The sequence below is a fragment of the Topomyia yanbarensis genome, chromosome 2 (assembly GCF_030247195.1).
Source record: "Topomyia yanbarensis strain Yona2022 chromosome 2, ASM3024719v1, whole genome shotgun sequence".
In the NCBI taxonomy this organism is placed as follows: Eukaryota; Metazoa; Arthropoda; class Insecta; order Diptera; family Culicidae; genus Topomyia; species Topomyia yanbarensis.
Window position 1 is genome coordinate 432497303 of NC_080671.1, and position 22925 is coordinate 432520227.

A 22925-nucleotide genomic window follows, 5' to 3' on the forward strand; every position below is an offset into this window, starting at 1 on the left:
GAGTCTAAAAAAAAAATAAAGACGAAATTTTACGAGTGTTAAACGAGGAAAATTACGATATTGGAGTGTTCTCAGAAACTTGGACGAAAGCAGGAGAAGAGACAAGCCGAGCGTACAGAATTAGCGGATACAACCAGTTACTGGCAACAAGAGCAGACAATTACGGCGGAGTTGGAGTATATGTCCAACAAAAATACAACTACCAACAGATAGACATCGCGGTGACATCAGACCAGATTCAAATAATCGCTGCCAAAATACTAAGACTAGACGTCGTTATTGCTGGAATCTACGTGGCACCCTCAATAACAGTCAATGCCTTCGAAACAGAAATTAACTCTCTTTTGTCAACACTAGAGCAATACAACAGAGTCATCATTGCTGGTGACTTCAACTGCCATCACTACTCCTGGGGAAATAGCTACTGCGATCGGAAAGGATCAATACTTATGGACGCCATCAATACCTCGAACCTCATTTTGATGAACGATGGATCAAAAACATTCGTTCCTACTGACACAACAAAACGAGCTACTGCAATTGATTTAACAATATGTTCGGCAAGACTCTATTCACAAATAGAATGGGCAGTCCTTCCAAAAACTATCGGAAGAAGCGAACATTTACTGATAAAAGTAAATTGGATTACACCGGACAGAAACTTCAAACCCATTTTCGTAAATCATCGAAAAATAGGCGAAGAGGTTGCAAGTTGGAATAAAGAGGACGTTCAAAGCCTAGACGGTCTTAGAAACAAAATTAAACAATGCGTAGACAAGAACAGCAAAATTAGCAGACATACACCAAAAGCATGGTGGAGTGATAAGGTGGAAAAAGCCTGGAGAGATAAAATGGGAGCGGTAAAAAAGTTTCACGAACGTAGCACGATAGAAAATGCAATAAATGTAAAAAAATATTCGGCGATATTCACCAGACTAAAAACCGAAGGTATCAAAAAACAAATAGAAATGCTTGCGGAAACGGTCGACCCACAAACAAGCTCAAAGATACTCTGGAGTAAAATCGCAAGGATATCAGGAAAAACCAGCAAAAGAAGAGCTAACAACCCAATACAGGAAGACATACAACTGGGCGAAGAATTTTTGGATATACACGTTGGGAAAAATGATGTAGACATAGAAGCACCATTAACCTATGGACCAGTTTGTCAATACAACCTGATGGATGCAGAGAAGTGGAACAAGATTCTGTCAACTAAAAACTCAAAGTCTGCGCCTTCCGGAGACATGATCACATACGGCATGCTCAAACAGATAAAACCAGAGGTAAGAGATGTTATATTAGAACAAATCAACCAGATGTTCATATCAGGTGTACTGACACATCACCTAAAAGAAATTAAGATTGTCGCGATCCCTAAGCCAGGGCGCGATCAATGCTCAGTGCATGGGAAAAGGCCAATAGCCCTGATCCCAACTATTACCAAGATCATCAACACAGCCGTGCTAGAGCTGATTCAGTCGCACTTAAGCGAACGGAAAATCTTACCGAAGCTTTCATTCGGTTTCAGACGAAACGTCTCTACGTCGACCTGTTTGAATTACGTGGTGAATGCTATCAAGCAAAACAAAAGAGAAGGTTATATCACAGCAGTGACATTTCTGGATCTAGCAAATGCATACAATGCTGTAAAAACAGATGTTTTGGAAGAGATTCTACAAGAAATGTTATTCCCATCTGAAGTGATCATCTGGATCACGTCATTTTTAAAAAACAGGAAAGTAGAAATGAAGGTTGGAGAAAACAAATTGTCGAGGATAATCAGTAATGGGCTCCCACAAGGTGATGTGATGTCCCCAACTCTCTTTAATGTCTACACGACTAAATTGCATCAAATCGATGATACAGATGTAATTTTGGTTCAGTTCGCGGATGATTTCGCACTAATGGTAAGATCGAGATCTACAGAAACGATAAATCAGAAGATGCAACACCAACTTGCGAACTTCACACGCAAGGCAAAAAACCTAAACCTAACCATTAATCCAAGCAAGACTAAAGCAATTTTATTTCACGGAGGAAACACAACACTAAATATCAATGTTAATAACACAGCGATAGAGATGGTGAACAATCATAGGTATCTTGGACTACACATAGACAGATTTCTGAGATTTGGAGGACACATACGGAGTGTAAAGGATAAAATACATGAACGTCTTAAAATGTTGAAAGTTATCAGTAACATCCGCAGCGGGGGTCACCCACAAACGATGAACTTGATTTACAACGCCCTGGTGAGAAGCTGTGTTGATTATGGATCGTCTGTAGCCAACAATGCATCTGCAACGAACACGAAGGTCATACAAACAGCACTAAACGGATGTTTACGGAAAGTTACCGGATGCAGCAAAACGACACCACTGAACTCGCTGTTAGCAATGGCGGGACAAGAACCTTGGGACATTCGATGTGAATACATTACATGCAAAGAGATAGCCAAAAGCGTAGCATATAGAAACCCGATTTATGAACAACTCCGCGATATCGAAAATTATGAGGGAGACGAAGAAAAATTAACATACCTGGAGAAACAGTACTTGAAACATCAAAACATTTTCAAAAACATCAGTCCCATCCTTACGATAAAAGAACATTCAAGTCTGGAAGAGTTTGAGATCAACATGAATATTGGGGTCGTATTCAAGAAACAGAATGCGAATCCTAAAATGATGAAACAAATGGTATTAGGATTACTCAATGGAAAGTACACAAACCAAACTAAAATCTACACGGATGCTTCGATGTTCGATGGAACTTGCGGGATAGGAGTTTTCGTGGAATCGCGGAACAAAAAGATTACGCTTAGGCTGGAGCATCAAACGTCGATTATGACAGCTGAACTGATAGCAATAAAAGTTGCAATAGACGAGATCAGAAGAAGCCAACTTAGGAATGCAGTGATTCTCACAGATTCATTATCATCTTGTACTCTTTTGGATCACAGTCTGAAACATCTGGAAAGAAACGAAATAGCGGACGAAATCATTCGGGTTTGCCGGGAGCGGAAAATCGACATCCAGTGGATTCCGAGCCATATCAATATCAGAGGCAACGATCTGGCCGACTCGTTGGCCAAGCATGGAGCACAGCACGGAGAACTGCTAGAACATCCAATATTGTTGAAAGATGCATATTTACAATTGCTGAAAATAAAACAAGAAAAGGCAAACACATGGTATAAGGATTATGCAAACGAAAAAGGAAAATTCTTTTACAAAATTCAATCGGAATTCAAAGTAAGGCCATGGTACTACAACTTACCATTGAACAACGTCGAAACAAGAACTCTAAACAGACTGCTAACAGGACACGATTATAGCAAATATTGGCTCAACAAAATGAAGCTGATAGACAGTGCACATTGCGATTTTTGCAACGAAACTGAAACGGCTGAACACGTTGTGCTACATTGCAAACGATACTCGAAAAATCGAATGAATTACGACTTCAATGGTAGATTTCAAACAATTAAACAGTTATACGAAGCCAAGGATATTGCGATCCTTCGAGAAATTGTGGATTTTCTAAAAAAAAGTCACCTAAAAATATAATGCATAAAAACAAATAATCTCAAACGTTAATCTTCCGATCAAAACAAAAAACACCACAAGGCACGGGCTGATGAACTAACCGGCTATCCCGCCTGCTGAGATTGACCTGCTGCAAATGCAATCGTAGGGGTGGACTGTCAAATTGACGTTAAAGAAGCAGATGGATTTATGGTTATTGTCACCTATCCAACCAAAACAGAGGAGAAGAAGAAGAAGTTGTTTTTATCATCATTTTCTATGTGATCGCAACTATAAAGCCATATCTCCGGAACATGAAACCGGACCAAATTGAAACTCAAAATCAGTCAATTGGGATGCCGTGCCTTTCATGTGGGTCTATGCTTTAAAAAGTCGATCCAAAACACTCTGAGAATTCGATGTCGACAATTGTAGCTAAATTTTTTAGGTGTTCGTTCTCTTCAACTCGTAAGTCCGGAACCGGACATCGGATCAATATGAAACTCAATAGCAGCCGATGAGGATATTGCACCTTTCATTTTATACTTAGTTTGAACAGTCGGTTCAGCCATATCTAAGAAACCAATGGGGTGATTTGTTAACATGTTAACATAGCACACACAGACATTTTACGATCCCGACAAACAGAGTCGAATGGTATATGACATTCAACTCTGCGGGCCTTGGTTAGACATCCGGTTTTTTAAGCAATTGGATATTTTTTCTATATGAGGAAGCCAAAATGGTCCAGGGAATTTCATTTGTGATCCATAACTCCGGAGCCAGCATTCCGATCGAAATGAAATTCAACAAGTCTTTCAACAAAGACTAAGTTTATCAAAATCGAGTCAGTCGTCCAGGAGAAAGAGATGGGTTGATTTTGATCGTTGATGTCATGATTTTTCTATTGTTCTTATTTATTTATTTATTTATTTATTTATTTATTTATTTATTTATTTATTTATTTATTTATTTATTTAATTATTTATTTATTTATTTATTATTATTTTCATCTGACCGACATGGTTTACATGAAATAGAATGAGGAAAAGCCCATTTGAAGTCTGTGTTAAAAACGCCCTCCAAATGCACGTAAAAACCCCATCATCTTTTCGCATATACATATTATACAATTATTCACATTGCATTCGATTACATTACATTGGGTTGAACTTAATTATACATCTAACAAATTAAAAAAATTATCTACATCACATCTTATGCACTAAGTAATTGTTTAAACCTATTTCTAAAAACATCACAGGGTACAGAGAAGTCAAAAAAATCGGGCACACTATTAAAAACACTACACATCGCCCTAATGGGTTCGTTCCGTCCATATTCAGTACTTTGATAGTCAAGTCTTAAAAAATCCCACGATCTTAAACTTCTAGGGGGTACATTCAGGCTCGTGCGCAGAAAATTCTCTAGGGGAGGGGTTTGATTTGTTATCGTTTATTTTAAAAGAAACGTAGAAGAACCCCTCAAACTTTGAAGATTTTTTCAGAGGTCTTGACCTAGTTTTGTGAACCAGACAACTCTGCTCAACAAATTGGATAAATGTTTGTTATCGAAAAGGAGTCATCAAAAGACACCGCTGCATAGTGGTCGGAAACTCCAAAAAACGTGAACTTGATTCACTAGAGGCCAAACCATCGAATATATTCACAAGGTATCTTTGGACGAATTGGTCGTAAGAATATTCCCCACAACCTGATAAAAATTAAAATTAGGCATGGCTTACTACGATCAAATTAAAAAAATAACTTTTTATGCTGACGAGGTAGAAGTTGGTCGTAGAAAGTTGGTGTCTTCGACAAAGTTTTAGAAATGCTCGTAATAAAGAATTTTGTTGACCTAGTTGTTGTCGAAACGTTAACCGATCCTTCAGAGAAGCCGTCCAACTTAACATGCATCCCTTTCAGTGATTTCAGGCAATATAGGTCAGTAAACTCTTTGGCTATTCTGATTATAAAACCGAGGTCCCTGTTAGCTTTTGCAATGATGTGGGAATAATGATCTCTAAACGACAATTTGGAATCCAGTTGTACACCAAGGTCCCTGACAACTGACACTCTTTCAAATGATTTCCCCGAGATAGTATAGCACCACAAATTGGGTTTTTTTCTGCGTGTGAAAGATATTACTGAGCGTTTGGATACACTGAGAGTCAATCGATTTCGAGCACACCAGTTACAAATGCACACCAGTTACAAAAAAATATATCGCTAACAAGAATTTCGAACAGTTTGGAGCCATCACAAAAGGAAGTTATGCCTCGATAATTTACTATGTCTTGCTTATCTCCTTTCTTAAAGACGGGAAACATAACACTAACTTTCACCCGAAAGTCAACTCGGAGAACCTACAGGTCACATTTCAGTGGCATCGGCGAGCACGTCTCATCACAGTGCATTCGACAGTACAGCAACTACAGACTGACTATATAGAGTGCTTACTGGTAGTACTCATAGCACACTGAGCACTAGCTAGCACTGTGGAAGCCCTAGCGTTGGATGTAATCGTAGCCGTATTGTGTATCCGAAGAGTTCTTTGTTTCATTTGGTATTCCTCAAGACAGCCATCTCGGTCCTTCGATTTTTCTCCTGTATCTCAACGACGTCAACTTTTGCTTAGAAGATCTGTCATTCGCTGATTACATCCTCAAGTTATACCACAGAATCCGGAATACTGCCAAAGCAGCTTTCCTTCAACGTCAACTGGTAACCTTTGCGGAATAGTGCGAAATCAACCGAATACCACTAAATCCTAAAAAATGCATGATTATTGCGTTCTTGAGGAAAATAAATGCCGAATCGTGTAAAGTGCTGGCTAACAGAATCCACAATTAACAGAGCGAACTGTGCCAAAGATCTCGGAGTTTATCTCGATGACCAATTTGTGTTTAAGTAGCATATCAGTTACAGTATCGCGAAAACATCACGTTATTTGCGGTTCGTAATGAGAATATCTAAGAGCTTTCCAGATATTTACTGCTCAAAGTCTCTCTACACGGAAAAAAATGTTCCCAGAATCGTGAATAAAGTGCCATGAATTCTGAAACAATCACGTTTTTACGCTACGAAAACAGGACCATGAACAAAAATCATATGTTTTATAATTATGTTCAATTTCCCTTCAGTAACGCCCGCATATCGCTTTCATTAGCGGAATCATTTGTTTTTGTTTTGTGATCTTCAGTCACGGTTTCCGCCATGTCACTACCAAATCGATTTTCTTTACGTCAACTGGTTCGCAACTTTATGAATATTATTCACGATGTTGTTCATAGATTGAGGAATACTAGTTCACAAAATCAAAACATTCTGGATATTTTCTCGTGAACTAGTTCAGGAAACTCGGAATTGTATTCATGATTTCCTTCAATCCTCGTGAACTAATTCAATATTAATTCTTCAAAAGGGCTAATGAGATTTTTGTAAACAAACTTGTTTCGCTCTTTATTCCGCTGCCGAATTGAATTTCATGAAAGATACACATGAATCAACATCTTTACCCTTGGTAGAATCAATTTCAAATATTTTCTGCGTAGAAATTATAACAAAATAAAAGAAATCATCAAAGCAAAAGTTTGTTTACAAATGTTATTAGCCCTATTCAAAAGTTGATACGGAATTCATGATTCCTAATATATTAGTCACGATCCAATATCCGTGCTCGTGAAATAGTTCACAAAATTATGAATATTTTTCATGTATTTGTGAACTGGCTCATGAATCCTAGTATAATAATCACGACGGACCATGCGTACCCGTGAAATTATTCACAAAATTGTAAAATATTTTTCATATATGCGTGAACTGGTTCATGAATCCTAGTATAATAGTCACGATTTACCATTCATGCTCGTGAACTAGTTCACAAAATCATCAAATATTGCTCATGTATTCGTGAATTGGTTCATGGTTTCTAGTATACGTTTGACAATTCGTGCTCGTCAAATAGTTTACAAAATAATGAAATATTATTCATGGATTCGTGAACTAGTTCATGATTCATAGTACATGATTTACGATATATTTTGTGTGCTTGTAATATTTAAAATACATTCCTTATCATTTTCAATTTCAACATGGTAATGAAATGAATGGTAAAGAAATTTTGGGTAATATTCGTGGAACCATTTTTGTTCCATGCACTTTTTCATGAAATGTTCAGCTGCTATCGGACAGTAATAGGTACGAGCAGTAGATATAAGAAAACTATTAGGGCCTCGAACATCGTTATTCATTTGGTTGTCTTGACAGAAAACAAAAACTGCATTGAGCACAACAAATCGAGTTGGTGATTCACAGAATAAAACTGCTGAACATGAGTCCCACTTGTCAAATTGAAAAGTAAGCTCTATAATCAAATATCAGGCTAACGTGAACAGAAATTACGAAAATCGTGACTATGATCTTAAAATCATCAACATAAGCCACACTATTCGTGACAAAAGTGTCAAAAATCGTCACTAAGATCCTGAAATCAAGAAGATAAATAAACATAAATTTCTACTCGTGACTAAAATATCACGTCAACGTAAATGGAAATCACGAAAATCATGACAAAAGTTCCTGAAATCATGAACATAAATCACAACTCGTGATAAAAATATCAAAAATCGTCACTAAGATCCTGATATCATGAACCTGAATTACTCTACTCATGACTAAAATATGACGGTAGCGTGGATAACAATTACGAAATGCACGACTATGATCCTGAAATCATGAACGTAATTCCCGACAGTCTGACAGAAAAATCCGATAGTAAACTCATGAATAAAATAGCACGGTAACGTGATGAGAAATCACAAAAATTGCGAATCCTGTCTTTAGAGAACCCTGAACTGAAATCGCAACTGATGATCAGAGTGTATGTAAAGAGTGACAACTGTCAAAAATGGAACAACCTGTCAGCAGACTTCCCATCAACATCGACAAGTTTGTGGCTGTGTGCAAAATTCAGTACACGCGTTCAACCTCAATCACGCTTTGTCTAGATGTTCATATTCGCCTCGCACGTCGAACCCAAACAAACGATGTTCAAATTCTAGTTCAAACATCCGTTTGCATACACCGGGTGTGTACACGAGAACCGTTCACACAAGGCAAACAAGTCAACGAGAGATGTACGCACACCGTGCACGTACATGGTGTTCGGTTGTGCAGGCGAACATGTGCATGTGTTTTGGTACGAAATAGCACGTTCAAGTTCGTACACAAAATGTGGGTCTTATATGAGCACAAAACCAGAGTGAACATTGTGTGCGATGTTCATTTGGGAAGACGGCCTGTCAGTGTCTTTCCAAATGAAAAATATAGGTTGTTTGTTCGTTTAGAATGAGACTGATACTCCGAATAGATAACAACGACCGCGACCGTCAGTATGATATGCGAACCAATTTTTTAGCGTTTTGCATCTTTCCAATCTCTCTTTATTTTGCTAGCTCAGAAAGAAGCTGGCGTTGTTGGAGTTTGTATGGATACAAACCAAGGTCTTTTCTCGTCAAAGTATGGATCGTATTACGTAACACATTGTAGTCCTTAGCCGTTTGGTTTATTGATCTAGCCGGGTTGCGATGTAATTTATTGGTCGCAGCTTTAATTAATGCCTTTGCGATCCTTAACGGATAGATGATCCGCTTCCAATCGCCAGACAAATTTTCGATTCACACCAAGCAACTTTGTTATGTTTCCAACAGACTTCTGTTTCCTTAATAGTTCAAATTTCACAATGTCACTGAATAATTATTGATTAATTGGACACTTTGTTTCCAGCGGTTTGCAATTAAATTTTGACAGATCAAAACAATTGGACTGTTTTAAAAAGCCACCCTTTGTCTCGTCATTCCGTCAAATATTGGTCCAACACTGACTCTCCATCTTAGCCGACTTCTGTTCCAAATGTTATATAATGCATTTTATGCACATTACCAGAGTGCTTAGATTTGTTTTTACAAACGATTTTTCGCATGTTGATACTGAACAGATCTACCCTAATTACGAGCAGAGCCGGACATTGCTCCTTGACGGCTGCGACGACATCATCTGCGGTCGTGAATTCGTCCAGATGCTTGCACTGGAGAGTCATTTCCGCCCCTAGCGACCTGACCTGGGCGCCTTCACCAAGGACCTCTTGGGCCAAGGCCTTGTACACTGCACTAGATTGTGCGCCTCGCTTTAGCACCAGAAGCATTTCTCCTGTGTTGGTGCGTCTCACGCTACGCACGTCTTGCCCAAGGGCCAAGAGGTTTTCGGCCGCCTTCATCGACTTTAGGACGTCGGCGTATTTGTCCTTGTCGGTTTTTAACCACAAGGCCTCGCCTCTGTCCTTGGCCTTCTTCGCGGGCCGCGGTACCTCCGGTGTCGGTGCCGGCTTCTTCTTGGTGACCAGCGCCCAGGGGTTTACGCCCTATCACTCTGCCCAGCGGGGTCACTCTCGCCCCCGCTTACCTCGACCAAGCGGCGTTTAGCCTTGACGGTTGCACGGAGTGTGGTGTCGGTTTTTGCACCCTCGCCTGGTGACTTCCTAGGGTGCTTCACGTTCGACGCCGTATTGCGATTGCCCTTGTCTTTACCCTTCGGAGGGAACTCAGCCGCCGCTTCAAGCGACATGGCTGCTCCATAGAAGGTGAAGAGCACTGTCTGGGTACTTATGTCGACCTTCTCTCTTCCCTCCCTCTTGGAGGCCACTGTCTGGGTTCCTCTGTCGGACTTCTCCCGACATTCCACCCTCTTGGCGTAAGCCTTCTGTTCTTGTCTTGCGACACGAACAGCTTTCCGGAGCACCAGGAGGCTCTGCTTCAGCTCCTTGCTTATATTTTGCTTTGCGCTAGTGAACTCGATTATTGAATCGAGCTGCTCCACCACTTTGCGCATCGCGGATAGTGGCCCGTCCAGCGCGTTGGTAGGGCTATTTTCAACCACTGCTGGGGGGTCACTGCTCTCCCCACGGGGGGAGACCTCGCCAAACCACCTCTAGCAAAGGGGTTCGGTACCTCCGTTTGTTTGTTGTTTTTGTTTTTATTCACTTCCATGTAGATATCCACGAGTTGCGCGAGAAGAAATGTCCGCCACGCCAGAGTCCCCCTCAGGTGTGAAAATCTCGTTGGGTTCTAACCAGAAGTATATTTCTGGTTCGCCAACATCACCTCTGTTTTGCGTGAACCCAACTCAATTTCATCAAAAAATGCTTGTTTGAAGTAACTATCCTGGTTTCGTTCCTAGATTCTCAAACAAAAACAATTCCTTACAACGTTGATGATTTCGTCACTGAAACAAATGATCAAACTAGAGTTAGAATGGCTTTCCGTTTTAATTTTTGTTTCGATGAAATAAATCAAGATGAGTCTTTTATAGCACTCCTGTTTGATATAACCACAAAGCACTGAAATTTAAAAGGAACGCCCTTAGCATCAGATATTTTGAAATAGTGTTTTTCCTGCATTTCGTCTCTCATTGGTCCAACGTTAACTCTCTATCATGGCCGACTTCCGTTCGAACTATTTTATCTTGCATTTTATGCATATATCCAGAGTACTTAGTTTACTTTTTTTGCATACCCCATAATACAAACACAGGATTCCACAGAGCTGCCCCACATACGAGCAGAGGCGAACTTAACCCACACTGCACAACAGTTTTCTTGTGTGATGCCATTCCACTGCTTATTCCTTCTAGGAATATTGTAAATTAGAAAGTCTAGGAAGAATATCCGTTGCATTTTGGGTGTATCAAAATTAAACTGATCAAAAGAATTTACCAACCTAATATTGCTATAAACAGTGTTGCCAGTTTTCCAATACAAAACTAATGAACCCAAAACCAATAAAAAATCACTCGCACCGCTTATGAGGCTCAACCAATCAACCCCTGCCTCAGACTGCCGAGTGACGACGGAACGAAATGACGGCGTCCGTGTCGTAAACCAACGACACCGCCTTTCGCATCAACAGCATCACCACCATCATCATCATCATCATCATCATCTGCGTCTATTTGCAAGGTGGGAGTAGGCACCAACAACTACACTGCAGCTCACAGTAGACTGATGCGGTGGCGTCGTCGTCCATCCAGTCCTCCGAAGAAACCATTCGGTTGATTATTTTTAGCCTTCACCCATCAACGGTGGCATTAGGGCGGCGGTGGCGACGGCGGCTGCCGCGGCGAGTTGATTCATAACTTGAAAGCGTGATTTCTGTTCTTTCCCGAAGCCCCTTGCGCATCCACCCCGTCCGACTCTGGCGTGTAGCGGGGGGGGGCTAAAACGGTACAGAACGGAATCGCATTGCGCCACGTCGTCTTCGGGTTCGATACAGAAGAGAGATTGGCTCATTTGAACTTATTGTTTATCTTATGGCGTATGCTCAGTGGAGGAGAGTAATCCTCACCAATACATGCGGCGGAATGTGTGTGTGTGTTGATTTGCGGGCAACGCGAGGAATCCGCACCTGTTTGCCATAAACAACAGCGCCGTCCGCCTGCTGCTCCAATGGTGAGGAAGGGGGCGCTTGCATGGGCGTATAATAAACCGGCACCGCTAGGAAACAATGTTGCCAAATTGGAAATTATGATGTGGTAACACATATCGTGTCACTGCGGTTTTGCTATTGACGAGAACTTATCCCTCGAGCGCCGCAAAAGGGCGACATGTACAAAAATCAATGATGTCACGCTCACACGTTAGCTGCAGAACCCCAACGGGAGGCCCCAGTCTCGGCTGCCGAAGGAAAATGTAGCCGCAAAACTGACTACTGGTGCACGGGGGTAGCAGCAGCAGCAGGCACTTGAAAACGAGCTACATGTCAAAGTATAGCCACGGGCTGTTTTTACAAACTGTTGGTTCCTTGGTGTTCTTTATATACTCTTTTTATGGAAAGCTGTTTGCATACTTTCGAGATTCATTTTTTTTTTCTTACATATTTTTGTCTTGTTACGGAAAACGCCGTGACTTTTCTGGGCTTCGTCGTTGTGCAAGTAAGCCGAGCAGCGGAATGGTATAATTTTTTGACTTAGTAACCTTTGCCGGCATGAGTTGACGGCTGTGCTTGATGGACCACGTGTTCTTGAATCGTCTTCAGGAGGGTGCGATAGAACGTCGCAATTCATTGTGTCGTTTCGTGTTGGATTTTGTTGATTACACGACCGGGGCCTGTGATCGCTTGCACTCAGACTACGACGACGAAGCGTGTGATAAGCCTTTTGCTTCTTTTGTGCAGTTTGGCTTTGCCTTCCATTTTGTGCTAGCTGGTCGGTTTTCGATTAGATACGAAGTATCTTGATCTTAATCCTCACCCGGATCGATGGTTGAATTCCAGGGACATTAATCCGTGTCTTGCATTCCATCGGAATGTGATTGGAACGTTCGAATTAGTATGTAGTGTGTGGCTAACCACGTTTCTAACTTGTTTGCTTAAGTTCAATTCAATTAGGTCGTTTTTACTCCCCTCACTGCTCAACAAAAGGAATTCCTCCAAAGTGGAGACGTCCGGGACGGAAGGACACAAACGCAGAAACCGGAAAGTGAAATGTCGATTATCATCATATTATCACCATAGTGAAAACGATATCCAATAAACAAAACTCAACACAGCCAATGGCGCCGCACCGATGACACGCATACCGGCGCAGTTCGGTATCTAGGTGTACGTGAAAGCAATCGCAGTGGCGCTCACCACTACCGGTGCATGGTTGAATCCGGGTGAACGGGTGACGGGTATGGTGAGGAAAGCCGAAAATAGCTTGATGCTGTTATTGAGCGTCGTCGCGCTGCAGAACAGGAGTAAACAACAATCTTTACTTGTAAACTGATATAGTTATGTCTTTTCTATTAGCATGCTTTCCGCTTCTCTCGCCGCTCGGCTCGGTCTCGTTCGTTATCTAGGTCCGTAGACAGTTTGTTGGAGTTTCCTTGAGCAGTTGCCACTGCGGAGTTTCCAAGCCTGTAGTGATGTATGTATCTGTTTACAGACATGCGGAGACGCGCTACGGCTTAGCATGTGGGCTCGAAAGAGAAGGCCTGCGACGGGTTTGCCGTTCCCCGATGTTTACATACTCGGAACGGACTGGCTGCTGGTTGGTATGACGGTGATAACAAGCAAGGCATGTGCGGTATTGTCTATGGGACTGAGGTTTCCGCTTTTGGTGTGGTTCAATGAAATTTTATCAACTATCCACCAACCCCCGTTGGTCGGGAAACACGTTGCGGTTGATAATTTCTAAATACAAATTAGCATGATTTGCGTCGTTTGGCTAGGTACTGATGGCAGCTCTATCTTGCTTGTTCTTTCCCCCCAGTGTGCATTCTGCTTCGCTTCCATTTTGTCACATGCTATATTCATTCGGTACGCAGTATGTACATAGATTGCATAAACTGGCGTGACCCCTTTTACATGCCGTCGTTCGCGTGCTGGGAGCACTGCCATATAATCAATCGGCTCCCGCGTACCCCACCGCCACCTTCGATCTGAGACATCCCGAAACTGCGAATTTATTACATCATATGTCACCTTCGCAGTTACCGCAAACAAACGCATACACACACTCAGACAGGTACGGGTTGATAGGGTTTTTTTCTATGCAAAAATTCGCATCGGAATGACGTGTTGGAAGTTTTTTGTTGCTTTAGTTCAGTGCTGCATTAAGCCACACGTCAGACATCCACAAATGATACGGGGTTTTATCCAGGCCGGAGCTGTTCAAGTCTGTAAAATTATTCAAAAGATTAATAACAGTCTGGGTATTCCGTTCCTGTGATATGAAGCAGTACTCTTGTTTCGTGAAAATCTTCAAACGGCACAGTATGAGCATGCCTGAATTTGCATAAATGTCACAAGCTGCTACGACGAGGCGTATCTTCAACTAGGTCATCCCCCCGTTGCCGATAAAGTTGCTAATTAGTAACTATGGCCGGTTGCAACTGCTTCATATGAGCATGAGCCGAGTGCAAACACGTGCCACGTCTCAACTTTTTTCGTCCTATCTGTGCCCTGTATAATGGCCATGTTTGTTATTTACCGATGCCTGTTCACTGCTGCTCTTGGGAGAACACGTTTTTCGGACTTGTAAAAACCTGGGTAAAAACCAGAAGCATAAAAATTGAAACACATAATTACCGTTTCCATGATTCCCATAAAATGCGATCCGTAAGTGAGTCTGGATGTTTTTTTTCACGCTCCGGTGTTCGTGAATGTGTTCGTGTGTGTGTATGGGCTAGTGGTTCCGTCTTCTCCTCTCCGGACAGGTTTCAAATCAAAGGTGTAGACAAGTACACGGCAAACTTTCCGATTGTGGCACGCTTAATCATCCAACATCGACACAGAGACACACAACAACAGACAACAACAGCAAAATTACTGTCAATTTCAATCAATTAGAAACAAGGTACCGTATCGCACTCCAAATCAAAGCTGGCGACTCACAGACACTGAAACAGATACTTAGTTTTTTTTTCCTCTCTTACATTTTTGCCAACTGGTGTAGCTTAATATGGCGATTCTGTTAGACACCGTAGAAGGAAAAGTGTATCGCAGATTTAACACGTATTATGATACAAGCAGCGTACTTGTTTTGACACCTCGTGTCACTGCTAGCCGATTGTCGAAATGTTGCCCCGTTCAGACTGGCACAGCTCCTAATTTTTACCACACGGGCTTATCTTCCCACTTCACACAAGTGACAAGTGTACGTGTCAAAAACCATACTTTCTCGTTGATAAGTATAACACAGCAAAAAAGAAACCACACAACAGGCTGAACTGTATCACCAACACCCCCTGCCAAGTTCCCGATTACTCAACACTTTTGAACGAACCAAACCAGAAAAAAAACCATGCCTTCTTCGATCGCCGAAAGTTCAAAAAACCACGCGGAAACAACACTAACTGTAACGATGCGTAACACTTAAAACTTCTAACAACACTAACGGAAACTCATTAAACCTTCTCTTTATTCCGAGCGTGTGCTTCTTTCCGTATCAGAAAAGCAGAAGTTTTCTTCTTCTCACATATTGATTCCCCTGCACACACTGCCCCCTCAACAACGCGTCTTCGCCTACTACCGGGGTGCGCTGCTGCTGCTCATAACAAATTGGGTGGAGCGCGCGGGTATATCGCACGGATGCACTCGCACTCGAGTACGGTCGAAACTGAAATGAATCGAAAAATGTATGTTTACCCCCCGACTAGCTCGCTGCGAAAAAGCTGCGGCCCAACAAAATTCTCACATATGCAATTAGCAACAACAACAAAACCAAAACACACTATCACCACTACGGGGCGGTTGGCACTCAGCGGGGCCACACACAACACACCAACAGAACGAGGTCGAGTCACCACTCACCACTACCACTCGCTTCTCGGTGTTGAGTGAGTGCCACCCACCCGGCACAGCTGATAGTTTTAGTAGGCCGCAAATGCAAGCTCCCAATCAGCTGTTGCTATGGCTACCGGCTTGTTTACAACCTCCCACTCCCGTGGACGGGATCAGTTTACGGCTGTATTGGTAGCGCCAGCGACCGACCGCGCGCGAGGAAGTAAACAAAAATGATCCCCTTACACGTATGCAATTTCAAGCTGGTGTGAAATCAAGCTCTATCAGCCACCTGTGCACCGGTCGGTCGGTCGGTGGGACGGTGACGGCGCCCCCGCATGGAGCACATCCTTCCGTTCTGCTGGCTGGCTGGCTGGCTGGCAGGTGACGGCTTAATTTGACCTCGAAAATTTTCCCGATGAAAGCTTTTTTTTCGCCTACTACCACCACCACCAATGACAGCGCCGTTCCGCAAGTGTAAACAAACCATGTTTTGTTTGCTATGGTTACGAAACATGGCTGAATTGCTATGGATTATGGTCGGGATCGTGGACTTCATGTCCTTTACCCTGTTAATTTCCGTTGAACTTTTAAGACCTGCTCGCTGCCGGCAGCCGTAGTCGTGCGAGACTACGGGAAGACTTTCTCCTTCCTTGATGTAAGAACGGGTATGGCCTTCAGCAGCTTCATAGACGACGCTACACAAATACGTAAGTACATACCGTACGTACGCGCAAGCAAACGAACGAAAGTCCGCGTACAACAAACGAGTACTGAAAACGGAACAGGAAAAGCTAGAGTGCAAGTGTGAAGAGCACTTGAGCCGAGAATAAAAACGTGCAAAGCTATTTGTCGCCTTTTGCGAAAGTAGCATGTTTTTCACAGTAACATCAAGCAGTTGGCTTAGTGAGACCTGCTTCATCGATTTTCCCGTGCAAACGGTAAAGATTGGGCAATCGGGATGACGAATAACCTAATACACCAAATAGACGGAACGGAGTTAGTCATTCCAATGCTCACTCAAGTGAGCGAAGACATTTTATCCAACATATCGAAAATACAAAATCGCATCACTCACACCAGGTAGCACACGAAAACTCTTCTTTTCACATCGCATTCGCACTGTGCTAGGGATAATTAAAATGAGTGGTGTTCATTCCGCCGGAAAATTAAGGGCCAATTGTTTATTTTATTCCTGTCGCTTTTTAGTGGAATGATTTCAGCGATAACGAATTTTTTAATTCATTTACTTCATTTGTATCCACAGATACGCGTGTTTTATGACATAATTTTCAGAACTCAGGGAATTGCACCGATGAAAATCACAAGACGTGATCGAAATAGCCCAGTCAAAAAGGGCAAGGTGCTGGCTAACGAGGGGCTATTTGCCAACTCGGATGCGCTAATTGCCCTTCAATTTGCCAGCAATTTGCTGGCAATTAGGGGGCTATTTCAAATTCAACACTTGGCCGATTCGCCGCCGACATTTTTTTGCCGCCCTACCCGCCCTTAAATCGCCCCCGAATCGCCCAGGGAACGCGCCATTTAATCGCCCTTAATTGTCTAATATGAAAATTACAAATAATACTTATTTTCGGATTCATTATCTACTCACATAAACTTATCAGTATACTAAGTAATCACCATCAAACTATAGGAAGAATCAATGGTAAAATTGGTATTGCACACCAAAACATACCACAATCTGACTTTCATTAAAATTTTAGGTCACAGATCTTGTTCCACTCTGCTTACACACGATTCCAAAATTTTCCACATTCGTTGGTTAAATTAAGTGCACTAAACAAACAAAATACAAGCGGGAACGCGCCAATTGTTTAAAAAAAAACAATTTTAAACTTAAGCCAAATATGAACCGCCATGTTTGAAAAACGCAAAAAACAACCAAGTCCATTGCAGCTGCCAGAAAATTTGTCTAAGTGTTGAAATTGCCTTTAAATCGCATTCGCAAATTGAATTTGTTCCTAGGGGCAATTAGCACAGGCGAGTTGAGTCAAACGTCAAACTGTTTAAATCGCCTGACCATGTTCGTCCGCATTTTTTTTTTGACCGGGAGACAAACCTTTTCATACAAGAATATTTCTAGCAAACTTACTGAAAAGGTCCTATGTGCAAATGAGAGCCTCTCTTTGTTTATTTTCACTTTCGATTATTACGGCTTCACCATTGATCATTCCAAGAATTTTCCAGTACATATTAGAACATGGTTCACTAGCATATTATGTAAAGTGTTAAGCAGCAACCGACCGAGTAATTAGCGGAATAGGAAGTAAACAAACAGAGGCTCTCCTTTGCACATAGGCAGAGACGGATCCAGAAAAAAATTTCAGAGGGGGTCAGAAATTTCTATTTTGAAATGTTCATTGTACAATACGTAATATGTAATAACCTTATCTAACTAAAATCATTTTCGGTGGTCGAATTTGGTTTGGGATGACTTTGAGTTTAAAACGAATTAAAATAGAAACTATTTTAAAATTTCCCAACAAGTTAAAAAAATTCGGGAGGGGTCCGGACCCCCGGGGCCCTCCCCCTGTATCCGCGACTGCACATAGAGCCTTTTCAGTAAGTTTACTATATTTATAGTGTCAATAAAAAGCCTGTTCAACAAACATATTGCCAGCACACTTTTTAGAAAGAGCGCAACTGCAAATCAGACTCTCTTTGAGATGGTGCTACCACCCCTGGTTGCAACTCCGTTACCGATCTAGACAAACTGAAGTTTCACAGAGAATCAATGTTTGGGAGTAACAGATTATTCTTCAATGTAACTCCTGATAACCCCAACTTGTTTATTAATCAATGCCGGCGCTGGTCAGGCGTAAATGTAGATCGCAGCAGAAAAGGGAAGAACTATTAGTCCGACACTTGTTTTGTTTTATATTACTGCGCATTTCACAAGTGTCTCGGGTTCGGGTCGGGTCCGGGTTTTTGAAATTTTAAACTTTCGAGTTCAGGTCGGCCTCGGGTTTTTAGAATTTGGAATTTTCGGATTAGGGTCGGGTTCGGGTTTTGAACACATCACACCCAACCACCCAGTCTCTTTTTGTAGTATTAACTTTTTTACTTTACTTCGTGATACGAATAGATGACACATATAACCGTACTGAATTTTACCACCTTTAAATCGATAGAATTCGTTATATTTTCTGATGCTCAACTATTGTATTTTTTTATTCATGTATAATATTTCTTCTCTTCAGATTTGCTAACTGCCCGAATTGTTTTATTTTTTAAACGAATACTCATGAGAGAGCATTCAACAATAAGTGTTTCGCTTCTAAAATCTCTATGCGATTTAGTTTTATGATAATCATCAATAAACCAAGTCAAAGAAAATTAGTCGAAAAATATTGGTTTAAGCGTGTAGAAATCACGGAAAGTAGAGACTATCTATCAACGATGGCACCATATCCGGATTTTTTCATTACAATACATGAATTTCCACGATTTTAAGCAATTGATCGTAAAAATATTGTGTGTTCTGTTCAAGCCATAAGCGGATTTGTACAAGTTTTGAGTCGTTCCGTGAACTCCATTGGAGATGTCGAAGCATCTCTACTGGCGCGCATATCGTACTAGGTGACATCGAGAACGCGTCAGAGCATCTTGATTGACACCCACCCCGACACAAGTTTTAGTTTGACCGTACGAACCAGTAACGCGGGTGACGTCGTGTATACTGTGGAATACGACTTGCCAATTGACAGTGCTTAATTTAATGAATGTAATAAATTATACAAAACTACTCTTGCAGGAATGGTTTTTGATAAAAAAAAATATAAATTTTGGTTAAGTACGACGACCAAGGTTGTTTGAAACTCTCAACATTATGCCTCTTGTTTCCCCATACGTTAGCCACTGATTTATTCTACTTATAATAGTAAATATAAATACCAGTCTCTCTCGCCAGTAATCCGTTTTGCTATAGGTAGATATAACTGGACGCGTATGGTGCTACTTCAGGTTCGAGTGATTCTATAATCATTTTGGATGAGCCTTGGATGATTCTTTTGGATGAGCCTTGGATCCAGCTCGGGTGCCTAAATTTAAAAACCTTCGGGATCTTTGGTTGATTCTCCATATTAACAGATCCGGTTCAGATCGGGTTCCTCCACTTATAAATTTTCTGGTTCGGGTTTTTGAATTTTGAAATTATCGGGTTCGGGTCGGGCTCGGGTTTTACAATATTTTCATTTTCGGGTTCGGGTCGGATTCAGGTTTTGCAATTTTAAAATGTTCGGGTTGGGTTCGGATTTTTTAAGTTTTAGTGTTTCGGGCTTGGGCCGTATTCGGGTTTTTAAATTTTCAAGCTCTCGGGCTCGGGTTGGGTTCGGGTTAGAAAAAATTGAAACCCGACCATCTCTACGAAATGTCAAACCAACATCATAAATACGGGCACTCATTTTTCTATAGATTAATAGTATCCAAAGAAAAACCTATTTTAATCCACCTAGTGGTGCAATTGTGCCATTCTCATTTGTCCAAACTAAAATTCCATTGCTGGTTATGTTCAATACAATAATGGTGGAAAGGTATATTACATGTTCAGTACGATTTGCACATACATATCACTCAGGCAAATTGTATAGCGAAATCCATCAAATTTGCCTTCTGAAACAATAAAAAAATACAAAAACTCGATTTCATAAGTCGCTTATAGTTTTCATACGATTTATATGGTTTTCATAATAGAACAATATGATTTATTAATGAATAAATATAATTTCCATTGCAGCGCCCTATGATTTTCATAGCTATCACAAATATGAACAAGTAATAGTAATCTATTAAAAAAATAAAATGGCTATCATCGTGTTTTGCAAGCCTTCGTTATGGGTGAGTTTATTAAAACAAAATTATTTTATTTTAGATGTAAAATACAAGCAAATTCCAATACACAAAAGACAAACATCTAGCGGGTGAATGATGATTGTTAATATTTCAGGTATTTATACTTTCCTTTCATTTCAAAGTATCTGCGTGGAGTGGGAAAGAAAAATATTGGAAATAGTTTGCTGAATAATTATTCAAAGAAATACATAGTTGAGCAAACTTTTTAGCGATTCATTGGCAAAACGCTCAAGGTGAGAATTTATAAACGATTTCCTTTTTTCACAATTTCCAGGAATGCTGGAAACGGTACGAATTCGCCGGGCGAGATGCACCTCACGTACGAAGAATTTATCCAACTATCGGATCCTACTGCCTAAGGGGCTGGTCAGTTCGCAGAAAGACGTGCAGGACTTCATGAGTACGATGGACCTCAATAAGCAGCACTACCAGACCAGCTCGATCGGGAAGACCAAGATCAGGCGTGAATCGCAGAAGATATCGCGGAACATTTGTCTGCACACGCGAATCATCGACAGTATCATCACAATTCAGGTCTGGTTCCGGTCGATCCTGCAGCGGACAGAATACTGTCTGTACCGCAGTACGGCCTGCACGTCTCAATCGTACTGGCGAGTGTGCCTGAAGGCAAAGTTCCTGACGAAGCTGCGAACGGAAGTCGCTACCATCATCATAGCTCTTGGCGGGGCGACTATTGAGATATCTGACGTTTAAAATACGCACACTGAGATCTCGCATTTTTATACTACCGCCCTCCCCTTAAGCCCAGAAGCGGTTTGTTTTCCTCCCAACTCTCCGTGTAAACGATTTGTTTTCCTCCCAAATCAAACGTCAAAACGGAAAAAGACCAACGCAGTTGGATAAGTCAATACGATGCGAAGGTGGTACAATAAGTTGAAGAGTGGTGTACAGGCGCGTATCCAAGGTAATCAGGCACGGGCACGGTTTAATTTGACGGAGGTAAGAAGTTAGGTCTGTTAAGGATAGTTTATTTAAGTTTGGGTTTCTGATCTAGAAAAACATCCAGCAATATGTAATATGGGGTTTATGTTTCGTATACATTTTGCAATTACATTTGATAGTCCATTCTTCAACAACTAAAATTCTCTCTTCTCAGAAACTGTAACATGCCAAAGTACTGTCAACGAAGAGCCTCCCTGCATCCGAACGCCTGCGTTCGACGCACAGTCGTTCGGACGCACAGATTATCCAGCTCAGGGTGGTCAGTGTCAGTAAAAAACAACTAGCGTCCACGGTCGAAATAAGCTTCGAGTCGGCCGTTGACATCAGAGTCGAAAAATGTTTTTTTCGTTTACCAAAATCCGACGAAAATGACGAGCGAGCGATGCTACTTTCTAAACCACTAGAACAATACGAAACCGAAAATGAGACAACGGCCTACGACAAAGCATGCGGGTAAATTCAATTTCATTATTTCCTCCACACATTCGTTTTCGCTTCGAAATTGAGAACGACATTAGTCTCTTCGATTTTGCACATAGCGCTGGCCAAACGAAAAGAAACTAGTAACGATATTTATTTGTAGTTGTTCGATTTGGGAGAACAACAAGCTAGCGATGATATTGGACGACTGAAGGGGCAGTGGTGTGCGTATTTCCTGTGTTTGCGGCGTTCTAGTTGCATTTTATGATGCACATTGCTATAATTTCATTTAATGAAAATTAAAATAAAAATCAAAATTACAGATTTGAAATTAAAACGAGATTGAATTTTCGTATTGTCATAGGAAAACGAAAGTCATTACTTCTGCTACTCGCATCCATAGAATCGAGAGAAGAAGGGGCGTTGTCTTTATTGTTTCGCTTTGTGTGAATTTAATAACGAAGGAGGCAGCGAAAAGAGGAAGGTGAATTCAGTGAATTTCATCGTTCATTGAATGGGTATGATAATTTTAGACCCTGGTTGACATAGTAAACAAGAATCAGGCTCTGTTGAGCGATAACAGTCTAAGCAGTGCGGATTTCATCGACGACGACGTCTATGATGACTGTTACGATTCGGGTCTGGTAGATGACCCAAGTTACGGGGCTTCGTCGGCATTAAGACGTAAGTTGTTGCTCGGAAAGAATATCAGCGGCGGTAGTGGGAATAGTTGTTTGCTAGATGGATACAGTAGCAGTCAGCAGCATGTGAAAATGCTACTCCATCGGCAGGACGATGTGTTGGACCGACCAATACGG

The 22925-nt window shown here is 41.4% G+C and overlaps 2 protein-coding genes across 11 annotated transcripts in view; one reads left to right on the forward strand and one right to left on the reverse strand.

Annotated features, from left to right (window-relative positions):
• Nucleotides 1–22925, reverse strand: part of LOC131685485 (serine-rich adhesin for platelets) — a 248995-nt gene that overhangs the window by 57283 nt on the left and 168787 nt on the right. For 5 of the 10 annotated variants that reach the window (XM_058969229.1, XM_058969232.1, XM_058969230.1 and 2 more), the window contains exon 1: nt 14656–15686. The exons of 4 other annotated variants lie outside the window; for them this stretch is intronic. The gene's annotated coding sequence lies outside the window, so the exon portion shown is untranslated. Of the gene's footprint in view, nt 1–14655; nt 15687–22925 lie in introns of those variants that run through there. One more of the 10 variants, XM_058969226.1, reaches the window with a different exon arrangement.
• LOC131681001 (uncharacterized) lies at nt 969–21438 on the forward strand. The gene is made up of 3 exons (XM_058961709.1): nt 969–3260; nt 16445–16559; nt 20999–21438. The coding sequence occupies exons 1-3, from the start codon at nt 969–971 to the stop codon at nt 21436–21438; spliced, it is 2847 nt and encodes a 948-aa protein (XP_058817692.1).

Coding starts and splice junctions, on each gene's coding strand:
- LOC131681001 (XM_058961709.1), top strand. CDS start 969: ATGCTTGCGGAAACGGTCGACCCACAAACAAGCTCAAAGATACTCTGG. Junction 3,261..16,444: donor AAATTCAATCGGAATTCAAA/GTAAGGCCATGG, acceptor TGAACTTTTAAG/ACCTGCTCGCTGCCGGCAGC. Junction 16,560..20,998: donor AGACGACGCTACACAAATAC/GTAAGTACATAC, acceptor CACAATTTCCAG/GAATGCTGGAAACGGTACGA.